The sequence below is a fragment of the Garra rufa genome, chromosome 11 (assembly GCF_049309525.1).
Source record: "Garra rufa chromosome 11, GarRuf1.0, whole genome shotgun sequence".
Classification (NCBI taxonomy): Eukaryota; Metazoa; Chordata; class Actinopteri; order Cypriniformes; family Cyprinidae; genus Garra; species Garra rufa.
In genome coordinates, this window is record NC_133371.1 from 48,874,987 (window position 1) to 48,889,002 (window position 14,016).

The 14,016-nt window shown below is 38.3% G+C and overlaps 1 protein-coding gene across 1 annotated transcript; it reads left to right on the plus strand.

Annotated features, from left to right (window-relative positions):
• The first annotated feature begins 410 nt into the window (after positions 1-410).
• Positions 411-6,403, plus strand: LOC141345638 (fibroblast growth factor 7-like). The gene is made up of 4 exons (XM_073850522.1): positions 411-1,087; positions 2,738-3,183; positions 5,623-5,729; positions 5,919-6,403. The coding sequence occupies exons 2-4, from the start codon at positions 2,916-2,918 to the stop codon at positions 6,132-6,134; spliced, it is 591 nt and encodes a 196-aa protein (XP_073706623.1). The 5' UTR covers positions 411-1,087; positions 2,738-2,915; the 3' UTR covers positions 6,135-6,403.
• Positions 6,404-14,016: the final 7,613 nt, after the last annotated feature.

Here is a 14,016-nt window from a genome sequence, read left to right on the forward strand (position 1 = left end):
GCTGATTGTGTTTTATGCGGTGTAATATTGGCCGTAAAGAAGGATTCAACTTTCTTTTGCACAATAAACCATTTTAACGTTCATACGCAGAAGCTCAGGATCGCAGAAACACATCTGCGTTTGATGGTCTTCCCGTACAGAATCACAAACATCCTCGGATCGCGTGCTCTTGTAAAACTTCATTATGTATTTAAGGTGAAGGGAAGCGCACGGCTTCTGCGTTTGCAAATGACCGTGAGCTTTCAGATCGGCCGTTTTACGAGCGATCGTTTGGGAAATGAAAGAGCAAAGCAGAGGTCTGCGTGTCTGTCGGCCGTACGCGACGCTTCCCTCGGGGCTGGAGCGCTGGGAACGTTTGATGTGCTGGGAGCCGCGGAGGCCAGGTGTGTAAAACTGTAAATTTGCCTAAATACAAACAGGAAAAGTGAAAGAGTGCTTGACATTCTGCAGAGATGAACCACTCCAGCAGTGAACGGCCCTCTGTTTAGCTTTTTCTCAATTGCGGCCCGCCTCGTTAGATTTATGACCCTCTTAGATTCACTATCAGCCTTTGAATTCGACTCTGGCTTTGATGTCTGTCTGTGCCACACCAACAAATGACAGACGAGACCCTTCGGATCACTGCGGGGTCTTGAGAAATCCTCCATCTGACGGCATGTGATTTTTCATAAATGTTGAAGCGGTGGGCGTCGATGCAACAACGGTTTCTTAAGAGTCTGCGTGCAGATCTCGCAGGATTCGTCCCACATACCTCAGAGAGAGAGAGAGAGAGAGAGAGAAAACGGCCGCCGCTCTTGTTTACGGCTCCCTCTCTCGTCCACCCGAGGCCTGGCCAGCAGAAACGGCCCATTCTCGCTCTCTCTCTTTCTCTCGTTCTCTCGCGCCAGCATCCCACTGACAGCTGAGTGGCTGAGACGTAATTGCAGAGAAGTGAGGTCAGCAGGAGGCTTTTATCTGAGATCGCACAGCGTTCAGCAACACGAGAAGATGCACAGCGCAGACGGGCTGCCCCCAAACTCTCTCTCTCCGTCACAGTGGAAGTTTCTCTGGAATCGTCGGGACTGAAGCGCTCATCCTGGAAGCAGAGGTAAGCTGCTTTCAAATATGTTTTTAAAAGGAATTATCCTAACATTTGACAGAAAACAGACGGAGAGACAGAGTGAAACAGAGACAAATATACTACTGACATTTAAAGTAGCAGTAGAGCAAGACTTGGACCCTTAGAACAGAAATGGAGCAATAGTGAAACATTTAGCCAACAATAGTGTGATACTGAAACATTTAGAGTAGAAACAGTGATACTATGACATTTAAATGAGAGAAAGAGCAACACTGAGACGTTTAAAGATGTGATAGAGCAATACTGAGACATTTAAAGCAGAAATACTGAAGCTATACTGAAATATTTAAAGTAGTGCTAGTGTGACACTGAGACATGTAAAGTGGAGATAGAGCAATACTGAGACATTTGAAGTAGACAGAGTGATATTGAGACATTTGAGGTGGTGACAGAGCGACATTGAGCCATTCAAACTAGTGACAAGAGTGACACTGAGACATTTTAAAGTAGTGACAGAGCAAACTGAGACATTTGAAGTAACAATAGTGATATTGAGACATTTGAGGTAGCAACAGAGCGATACTGAGACATCTGAAAGAGTGATAGAGAGACACTGATGCAATTAAAGTAGCGATGGAGTGACACTAAGACATTTAAAGTAGTGATAGAGCAATATTGAGACACCTGAGGTAGAGATAGAGAAATATTAAGGCAATTAAAGTAGCAATAGAGTGACATTAAGACATTTAAAGCAGCAATAGAGTGATACTGAGACATTTGAAGTTGCACCAGAGCAACACTGGGATATTTAAAGTGCCGACAGAGCAACATTGAAAAATTAAGAGTAGTGATAGAGCGACACTGAGATTTGATGTAGAAATAGAATGACACTGAGACATATGAAGTAGCGACAGAGCAACATTGAGAAATTAACAGCAGAGATAGAGTGACACCGAGACATTTAAAGTGGCAATAGAGCAACACTGAGAAATTACGTGTGCCGAAAAAGCGACACTGAGAAATTAAAAGTGGTGATACAGTGACAATGGGATATTTGAAGAAGCGACAAAGCAACATTGATAAATTAAAAGTAGAGATAGAGCGACACTGAGACATTAAATGTAGCAACAGAGTAACACTGAGACATTTAAAGTGGCAATAGAGCAACTTTGAGACATTAAATGTAGCAACAGAGTGACACTGAGAAAATTGAGAATAGTGATAGAATGACACTGAGAAATTTAAAGTAGTGATAGAGCAACACTAAGAAATTAAAAGTAGCAACATGGAGACATTTGAAGTAATGGCAGAGCAACACTGAGAAATTAAGAATAGTGATAGAGCAACACTGAGACATTTTAAGCAGCAACAGAGGAATATTGAGATATAATTGAATATTACAGAATCGTGTGCTATGCCAACTCGGACAATTCCAAGTATTTGTCATTCTCTTCAGCCTCAGTTCCAAAATCTGTCATTTGATAATCAAACGTCTTGCAGTGAATTCTGAGTAAATATCAGTGTTCAGTTAAATTCAGGAATCCTTTGTGTGTCTTACATCATTACTATGTTTTCTATAAAGCAGTATTATATAAGTCTATATATTTGTAGAATCTGTTTGATACATGTTTTCTATTGATGATTGTGGAACTGACCTGTCTCCTGTATCTTCATCAGGAATGGACAGTGTGAAGCGTCTGTTTGTTGATTTGTGTCACTAACAGCAGAAACGCCAGCTCTGAGGAGATTCTGCTGCTGCAGCAGGAGGTCTGAGGATCGTACCAGAAGCTTGAAGATCCAACCCGAGTTTTGCCTTCAGTATGTGGATCATGAACTCTTTGAGAAACGCAGTATAATGCGCAGATGGACGCTGCAATGGAAACTGCCTAAGTTTGCGTGTGGACTGTGGCTGGTGCTGCTGGTCAGCCGTGTGTGCGCGTGCCATGGAGAGCGGGCCGCGTCTGTGACCGACTGCTCCAAACACGAGCGCCACATCAGGAACTACGACTACATGGAAGGAGGGGACGTTCGGATCCGACGCCTCTACAGTCGCACGCAGTGGTTTCTGATGATCGACGAGTACGGGAACATCAACGGGACGCAGGATCCCAACAACTGCTACAGTAAGAGCTGCACTCACTTCTGACGCATCTGAGGTCTTCATGTCTCTGTCGAGGATAATAGCACTGGGTGACAGACGTTAGATGATGCTTATTTGAATATTTGAAAATACTGAAGTTGCATGATAGTTTCAACTGAATGTACATTTATTTTTGACCTGTATCTAAAGTTCATGTTTAGTTGATGATGATACAAGGGGCAATTTTAACGGGCAACTTTTTTTGAGCAATGTTGCTTGGGCACTTTCCCATTGAGAATGGGTAACACACCTCTATCTGGATCGTTTAGATCAGTTGTGGGCTCTGTATCACACCTGGCTGCTCGTTGACCGCAACATTTGTCAAAGTTGCCCGGCAACAGTGCTCAAAAAGTTACCCAGTGTATCATCAGCATTAAGTTCTAGTAGAGCATGTTTTCCCACTGAATGTGAGGGCGAAGGAATCGTCTGGTCAGATTTCCTGTGGGATTGAGAGCAGGTCGCGTGGCAGTTTGACGAGGAGTGACAGGCGTAAAGAGAAACAGGTGTTTGCAGGCATATTTATAGCGCTTGGTTGTAGGACTTAGTTATCAGATGTGGTCAGAACGGAGGTGCAGTTCAGTGATTGCAATCTAGTTTGTGTGGAGGGCGTCAAAACAACAACAAAAAAATGAGACTGGAGGCTGATGTGTTGTGCATGGACACATAGTGAGTTATTAAACTGATCAAATAAATATTCAAATAATTGATTATTGACTTTAATGATCACGTATATAACATCAGGCCCAAACACGTACGGTTACTACTCACGAAAAGATGTTGTGTTGGCGTGACGGCGTGAGTCTCTGCTCTGGAGGGAACATGATTACGTCAGCTGGCGCTGAAAAGAAGAAAAATGGATACAGCCAGATGTGGCCGACAACTGCACGCACGGAGCGCATGCGAGACATGCAGTGAGGGTCAGAGAGGGGCGGCCAGCGCCGCAGGAGAGGAAAGCAGACGCGTTCTGAGGGTCTGTCAGAGTTGTGCCGTGACAGCAGCTTATTATACCGCTGGAGCTGCTCACATGTGAAGCAAACACTTCCAGAGACGCACACACGCAGCTCCAAACGACAAGAGCCGTGTCCGCTTCTCATCCAAACACAACAAACAGACGCTTCAGCTGTCAAATATCTGTGCAACTGGAGCTTTAACTCGCTGCAGATCGTAATTAAACAGTCTCATACTGAGATTTGGCGACGTAGGAATGGATTTTGATCCATTTCTGTCAAGTGTGTATTTTTGCACCATTAAAAAAAATTGCAACAATAATTTCACTGCAATACAGCAGAAGTATTTTAACAGGCCAAAAATGGCACACATTATCTTTAAACCCCATAAGCTCCCAAACACTGTCAAATAAAGTAATAATTACTACAGACTAAGAATTTGATGTTATTTAAATACTACATTACAAAAAAGGCTTATCTTAGTATTTTTGTCTTGTGTTTAGTCAAAATATCTACAAAAAATTAAACATTTAGATCTCTTAAAATTAAGATCTTGTCTTGTTTTTAGTTTTTCACCCTGGAAAAAAATCTTTTTACTTACCCCACTGGCAGATCATTTGACCTTTTTTTTAAGCAAACTGCACTTTATTTAGTTTTTATCTCATGTCATTTTGCGTATCTAGTAAATGTTTCTTAACTTGAAAATTCTTATCTAAGAAACTTCTTTTAATATTTTGAGTGAAAATAAGACAAAAATACTAAGATAAGCCTTTTTTGCAGTGTACCATTGTTTTGAATTAGATTTTTGTTCATTTTAGTTAAAGTTTTAGTAATTTTTGTCATTTTTATTGGTTGCTAAATGTGTCAATATAGTTTTGATTCACTTTTACAAAGTTTACAGTTTTCTTTTGTGTGACCCTGGACCACAAAACCAGTCATAAGAGTAATTTTTTGAAATTGAGATTTAAACACCATCTGAAAGAATGAATAAGTTTGCACTGATGTATGGTTTGTTAGGATAGGACAATATTTAGAGACAACTATTTCAAAATCTGGAATTTGAGGGTGGAAATAAATCTAAATATTGAGAAAATCGCCTTTAAAGTTTTCCAAATGAAGTTCTTAGCATTGCATATTACTAATCAGAAATTAAGTTTTCATATATTTACGGTAAGAAGTTTACAAAATATTTTCATGAAACTTCATGATTTTTGGCATAAAATAAAAATGTATTATTTTGACCCTGTTGGCTATTGCTACAAATATACCTGTGCTACTTTTAGTGAAAGTTAGTTTACATTTTAGTTTTAGTTAACTATAATAAATCTGCCAGTTCATATATGACCTTAATAAGAATTAAGTCATTTCTAAGGACATTTCAGAGCAAATTTGTCTCTGAAGTTCAGCGTCCGCTATGAACACACCCATGTCTTGTGCGTTGATGCGCTCAGGCCGGTCCGCTGTGTGTGTTTCAGGTGTTCTGGAGATCAGGACGGTTTCGGAGGGTGGCGTGTTGGCCATAAAAGGACTGAAGAGCCAGTATTATATTTCCATGAACCGCACCGGAATGTTACAGGGCAAAGTATAAAGCCATCCGTCCTGCAAACACACAACAAATACCAGTTAATCTGATTCCAGCTAACACACACTCATCGTTCATTTAAGAGTAAATATAACAAATGCGATGGGTAACCCAGCAAACCGTACACAACATAACACAATACATCTCGTTTCTGACGCCCCATACGATCTGTTCTTCTTTCCCACACAGAAAGACTACAACGACAGCTGCAACTTCAAAGAAGTGTTTTTAGAGAACTACTACACGGCGTACTCGTCCGTCAAATGGACTAAAAACGGCAAAGAGATGTTCATCTCTCTGTCGCAGAAGGGCCGGCCGCTGAGAGGAAAGAAGACGAGGAAAGAGAGCATCTCTTCTCACTTCATCCCTCGAAAGTGCAGGGAGGACGAGAAGAAGCTGGCGTGAAAAAACACCAGAGACGGCGTCTGCTCCGCTTTACTCGTCCGATTCATCAAAACCCTTGATTCACACAAGAAGCAGTGGACAAAAGGCACGTTCGTATAGGAAAGTGTTTCGGACTGGTGTAAACAAACAGTTAGAAATGCTCATCGGTGTTTTGAGATAAAGCTATTTTTGTATTTCATAGAGATGTGTATGTTTCCGTTGCGGCACTTTCACCACCGTTAGAGCCCATAAGAATGAAAACACCAAATAAACACTGCAGCGCATTTATACAGATGATTATTCTCATTCTGTACAGCAGCGCCGTGTGTGTTCTGTGTGTCTGACACGGCTTGAAATATCACACCGTTTATATACATCCATTTATAATGTATAAATACACCTACATCCCTTCCACATTCATGCTGACCACTTTTGATTTTCCTTTAGAGACATTCCCTTCTCATTTGCAGCCCTCACTTCTATCTGGAAGCCCATTTCCACCACTGAATAAAAACGTTATCTCACAATTCTGACTTTTTTTCTCACAATTGTGAGTTATAAAGTCAGAATTTCATGAACTTGTAATTTTGAGAAAAAGTCGCAATTGCGTGATTGTAACTCACACATTTGAGAAATAATGTTGCAATTGCATGATTTTAACTCACAAATCTAAAACTTAAGTCAGAATTGTATGGTTTTAATTAGCAATTCTCAGAAAACAAAGTTGCAATTACATGATTTTAACTCAAATCTGAGAAATAAAGTCAGAATTGCATGATTTTAACTCACAAATCTGGGAAAAAAGTTGCAGTTGCAAGTTATAAAGTAAGAAATTCTATGAACATATCAGTCTTTTTCTCCTCAGAACTGGACTTTATAACTTGCAATTGCAAGTTCATCTCACAATTCTGAGGAAAAAAAGTCAGAATTGCATGATTTTAACTCGCAAATGCAAGAAAAAAAATCTAAATTCTGAGTTTATATCCTGAAATTCTGATTTTATGTCTCGCAATTCTGAGTTTATTTCTCACAATTGTGAGTTTATATCCTGAAATTGACTTTATATCTTGCAATTCTGAGTTTATATCCTGAAATTGACTTTATATCTTGCAATTCTGAGTTTATTTCTCACAATTGTGAGTTTATATCCTGAAATTGACTTTATATCTTGCAATTCTGAGTTTATTTCTCACAATTGTGAGTTTATATCTAGGAATTCTGACTTTATATCTCACAATGGTGCTTATATCTCAGTTCTGAGACAAAAAGTCAGAATTGCGAGTTTATATGATGCAATTCTGAGAAAAAAGTCAATTGTGAGATAAAAAGTCACAGTTGCTTTTTTATTTTTATTCAGTGGGCTTCCATACTTCTACAATAATAGCAGTTCCCTTATTTAATTTTATTCAAATTTAGTTTTTCAATCTTTGGGTTTGCCATTTATTCTAATTCTAAAAATCCCACGTGACTCATCAGTGATGGTGTTTATTCTAATACAGTGTTTGTCTTTTTCATTTTCCTTTTCCTCATCAATCCACCTTCATCTTGAGACACAAGACAATGGGATTTATTCTGGTAAACTTTACCTTGACGTTATTTAGTTTCTCATAAGCGCTCTAAAGCGATCGTGTCCACGTGTTGTTGTGTGTTATTTATGATATTTATGTGCCGCTGGCTCTGAGTTGATGAACGCAGTGCTGCAAACACACACACAGAGTTTGCAAGAGTTTATAAGTTGCTGCTATAAATCTGAGGTTTTATATGATTATAGATTCATTTCAATAAACAGCTATATACCTTTCTATGGAGTGGCGTGTTGTGAGATTTGTTGGTGAGGCCTTTATCTGGACGGGTGTTTATACAGAACGGCAAACACGCTTCTGATCCGCTTCATGAATCATGCACTTATCTGGTTTTCTCTGTTCAACAACTGAGAGAACGCTCATCTCAGATTACGTCCATGTTGTCCAAAAGGTTATTGCGACTTATCTCACAATTCTGACTTTTTTTCTTAGAATTCTGAGATATAATATAAAGTCAATAAAGTCAGAATTGCATGATTTTAACACTCAATTCTGAGGGATAAAGTCAAAATTGCATGATTTAAACTCGCAATTCCGAGAAAAAAAAGTCAGAATTGCATGGATTTAAACTCGCAATTCCGAGAAAAAAAAAGTCAGAATTGCATGGATTTAAACTCGCAATTCCGAGAAAAAAAAAGTCAGAATTGCATGGATTTAAACTCGCAATTCCGAGAAAAAAAAAGTCAGAATTGCATGGATTTAAACTCGCAATTCTGAGAAAAAAGGTCAGAATTGCATGGATTTAAACTCGCAATTCCGAGAAAAAAAAAGTCAGAATTGCATGGATTTAAACTCGCAATTCCGAGAAAAAAAAAGGTCAGAATTGCATGATTTAAACTTGCAATTCCGAGAAAAAAAAAGGTCAGAATTGCATGATTTAAACTTGCAATTCCGAGAAAAAAAAAGTCAGAATTGCATGATTTAAACTCGCAATTCCGAGAAAAAAAAAGTCAGAATTGCATGGATTTAAACTCACAATTCCGAGAAAAAAAAAGTCAGAATTGCATGGATTTAAACTCGCAATTCCGAGAAAAAAAGTCAGAATTGCATGGATTTAAACTCGCAATTCCGAGAAAAAAAGTCCGAATTGCATGGATTTAAACTCACAATTCCGAGAAAAAAAAAGTCAGAATTGCATGGATTTAAACTCGCAATTCCGAGAAAAAAAAAGTCAGAATTGCATGGATTTAAACTCGCAATTCCGAGAAAAAAAAAGTCAGAATTGCATGGATTTAAACTCGCAATTCCGAGAAAAAAAAGTCAGAATTGCATGATTTAAACTCGCAATTCCGAGAAAAAAAAAGTCAGAATTGCATGATTTAAACTCGCAATTCCGAGAAAAAAAAAGTCAGAATTGCATGATTTAAACTCGCAATTCCGAGAAAAAAAAAAGTCAGAATTGCATGATTTAAACTCGCAATTCCGAGAAAAAAAAAGTCCGAATTGCATGGATTTAAACTCGCAATTCCGAGAAAAAAGGTCAGAATTGCATGGATTTAAACTCGCAATTCCGAGAAAAAAAAAGTCAGAATTGCATGGATTTAAACTCGCAATTCCGAGAAAAAAAAAGTCAGAATTGCATGATTTAAACTCGCAATTTTGAGAAAAAAAAGTCAGAATTGCATGGATTTAAACTCGCAATTCCAAGAAAAAAAGTCAGAATTGCATGGATTTAAACTCGCAATTCCGAGAAAAAAAAGTCAGAATTGCATGGATTTAAACTCGCAATTCCGAGAAAAAAAGTCCGAATTGCATGGATTTAAACTCGCAATTCCGAGAAAAAAAGTCAGAATTGCATGGATTTAAACTCGCAATTCCGAGAAAAAAAAGTCAGAATTGCATGATTTAAACTCGCAATTCCGAGAAAAAAAGTCAGAATTGCATGGATTTAAACTCGCAATTCCGAGAAAAAAAGTCAGAATTGCATGGATTTAAACTCGCAATTCCAAGAAAAAAAGTCAGAATTGCATGGATTTAAACTCGCAATTCCGAGAAAAAAAAGTCAGAATTGCATGGATTTAAACTCGCAATTCCGAGAAAAAGTCAGAATTGCATGGATTTAAACTCGCAATTCCGAGAAAAAAAAAGTCAGAATTGCATGGATTTAAACTCGCAATTCCGAGAAAAAAAAAGTCAGAATTGCATGATTTAAACTCGCAATTTTGAGAAAAAAAAGTCAGAATTGCATGGATTTAAACTCGCAATTCCAAGAAAAAAAGTCAGAATTGCATGGATTTAAACTCGCAATTCCGAGAAAAAAAAGTCAGAATTGCATGGATTTAAACTCGCAATTCCGAGAAAAAAAGTCCGAATTGCATGGATTTAAACTCGCAATTCCGAGAAAAAAAAGTCCGAATTGCATGGATTTAAACTCGCAATTCCGAGAAAAAAAGTCAGAATTGCATGGATTTAAACTCGCAATTCCGAGAAAAAAAAGTCAGAATTGCATGATTTAAACTCGCAATTCCGAGAAAAAAAGTCAGAATTGCATGGATTTAAACTCGCAATTCCGAGAAAAAAAGTCAGAATTGCATGGATTTAAACTCGCAATTCCGAGAAAAAAAAAGTCAGAATTGCATGGATTTAAACTCGCAATTCCGAGAAAAAAAAGTCAGAATTGCATGGATTTAAACTCGCAATTCCGAGAAAAAAAGTCAGAATTGCATGGATTTAAACTCGCAATTCCGAGAAAAAAAAGTCAGAATTGCATGGATTTAAACTCGCAATTCCGAGAAAAAAAGTCAGAATTGCATGGATTTAAACTCGCAATTCCGAGAAAAAAAGTCAGAATTGCATGGATTTAAACTCGCAATTCCGAGAAAAAAAAAGTCAGAATTGCATGGATTTAAACTCGCAATTCCGAGAAAAAAAGTCAGAATTGCATGGATTTAAACTCGCAATTCCGAGAAAAAAAGTCAGAATTGCATGGATTTAAACTCGCAATTCCGAGAAAAAAAAAGTCAGAATTGCATGGATTTAAACTCGCAATTCCAAGAAAAAAAGTCAGAATTGCATGGATTTAAACTCGCAATTCCGAGAAAAAAAAGTCAGAATTGCATGGATTTAAACTCGCAATTCCACATTCCATGTTGTCTGTCAAACACACCAAACTACAGTTTTAGATTAAAATTTAAATGCAACAATAATATCTTAACACAGGGTTTTACAGCAGGTCCTTCGTGTAAAATCTATAAAGTCCTGAAGTTTTTAGGATCATCTCAGACTTGCACACACTCCTGAGTCTGACCCAAAGCGAGTGAGCGTAGGTGAGTTCCTCTGCCAAGTCACGCAAAGTTGGTTTTAGCGGATAATTTGTAACATGTCCCGAATGTAAACGGCGGCTGACGGGCCTCACGCTAAAAACCACATTATTCATTTCTCAGATAAAAGGCTCTGATTCGGATCATCTGGCTCAGGAGACGTGTGCGCTTCATCACCGTCTGTGAATCTTTTCTCAGACTCGCTTGTCATTTCATTAAGATGTCGTGGGTTTGATCTTTTATGAAAGCGTGTTATCCTGAACTAACGTTCATCTGGTGTTTGTTTGTTGGTGGTGTGTTTGAAAGCCTTCAGCACATCGCATGAGTTCAGCACATCTGAGCCCAAATAAAATCAAAAGCGTGGGCGATTCTGGCAGCGTGACCCGCGGACACGTCGACCTGCTTTATCAAAGCCTCCAATCCAAATGGAATCCGTTAAAGCCTAAAACAACACCGAGACTGAACACATACGAGCGAATCCCTCAAGATTAGGACCGGCTCACATTTCAATATCAAAAACACACTCAACTAAATAAAGCGGACTGTAGGAGCACTGCGCAGTCAAGTTAAACACACAGAATTCTCACTACCCGAATGCACAAAAACAAGCATATACATGTCAAATTTTAACTATTTATACAAGATGCTAATATTTAAAATATTCAATTAAGTGAGGGAAAAACTATTTTGTGGCAAATAAAAAGTTAAAGACGTTATGACAGATAAAAAAATAAACTATGTTGTGCAGCCATTTATTTAATACAAAAAAAATGCAATGTTCTGTTATAAAGGAATTGTTACATTTTCACAAGATTAAATTACATTTTGTGAATTCATTTTTCAAGAGCAGAAATGTAATAAAACTTTAAAACTGGTCCAAAAAAATACAACATTTTAACTTGTAATATATCCCCAAACAGCTGTCAATATCAGACAAAAATATTATATTTAATAAAAAAAATCCCTCAGAATTATATAAACTATAAATATAAAGATATAAGAGATATAAACTTGCAATTCTCTGAGAAATAAAGTCGCAATTGCGAGTTATAAGGTCAGAATTCTGAGATATAAACTTGCAATCCTATAAACATATCAATTGTTTATTTCTCCTCAGAACTGGATTTTATAAGTGTTTATATCTCACAATTTCGAGGAAAAAAGTCTGAACTGTCAGACACAAAGTCAGACTTCTGAGAAATAAAATTACAATTGCATGATATAAATTCGCAATTCTGAGAAATTAAGTCAGAATTATAAGATATAAACTCACAATTGTGTGAACATATCACTCTTTTTTTCTCCTCAGAACTGGACTTTATATCTCGCAATTCTGACTCTATAACTCGCAAGAAAAAAAGTCAGAATTGCACGTTTATATGATGCAATTGTGAGAAAAAAGTCAGAATTGTGAGATAAAAAGTCGCAATTACGGGCTTCCATAGTCAGAAGTAGTTATTTGTGTAAATGCAATGCAAAACTAGAATGCAAAACATTGGCAATTTCCCCCCCATCTCATTTTTTTGTGCCTTTAGAGGCTCCATAGAGCACTAGTAATCCCGAGTTGGAAATCTGAGAAAGTCTGTATCTAGATCAGGAAGATCTAATCAAATTTTGCTTTGAAAAACTGGCACATCATTCTGATCCAGATTAAACTTCTTGGACAACTGGACCCAAGTTTCCTATGAGGATCAGAGGTGTGTTCTCCTCAAGAGGGAGCTGCTGACCTTTGTGAAGGTCTGTCTGTTTAAATCATCGTCACAGATGGAGACTGAGCTCATCTCTAGAAAACACTTAGATTTAATGCCCATCATCTCATCACAAACACTGTGCTCATGAGAATAACACGCATCATGTGAGAACATCACATCTTTCTGATTTGTGACACTGACCTCAGGAACGTCTACTTTATCATACCTGATCCAACTGAAGAATCATCCATCTAGCCGCTGCTCTACTGCTCTTTCCTTTCTCTACAGCCGAGACAATGATCAAAACATCCAGAACTGATGGACAGAGAGACATTCAACTAAACGTATTAAAGGTTTATAATTAATCAGACATCTGGGTAAAGATGGAGTTCTGGAGCTTCACTCTGGTCTCAAGCGTCTGCAGGTGGTTCCTCAGGGATTCAGCATCGCTGTTTGGAAACGGGACTCTGGCTTTAAGATCTTCGTAGATTTCTCCAGAGTGCTGGAAGAGATGAGAGGAAGACTCATCCAGATTCTCCTCACAGGTCACCGGCCAATCCACCTGAAACACCACAGACACCAGGAACAGCTGACAGGACCGCAAACACATCACATGTACACGTATGTGCCCAAAAAACTGAATATTGAGGGAAAGTCATTTCAATAATTTGTTTCAAATAGTGAAACTTGTGTCATATTAGTTCACTACACACAAAGTGAAATATTTCAAGCCTTTGTTTCAATTTTGATGATTAAAGACAAAAAAAACCTTAGCCGTCTGAAAAGTGTGTTACTGTACTGTATTATGTCCTCAGTACTTTGTTGGGCCTCCTTTTGCACTAAGTTGAGGTGTTATGGAGCCCAAGTTGATGGAGCTTTGATATTGGTCTTCAGCTCGTCTGCATCTCGGGATCTCTGTTCCCTCATCTTCCTTTTGACAATACCCCATAGATTTTCAATGGGGTTTAAGTCAGGCCAGTTTGCCGGCCAATCAAGGACAGTTATTCCATGGCTAGTAAACCAGCTACTGGTAGTTTTGGCCAAATCCTGCTGGAAAATAAAATCATCATCTCCAAAAAGTTTGTCGGCAGCAGGAAGCATGAAGTGCTCTAAAATGTCCTGGTGGACAGCTGCGTTGACTGTGGACTTGATAAAAGACAATGGACCCACAGCAGCAGATGACATGCTCAATCCATCACTAACTGTGGAAACTAAACACTGGACTTTAAGCAGCTTGACTTTGGTGCCTCTCTGGTCTTCCTCCAGACTCTGGGACCTTGATTTTCTAAATGAAATGCAAAATTTGCTTTCCTCTGAAAACAGGACTTGGGACCACTGGGCAACAGACCAGTATTTTTTCTCCTCAGCC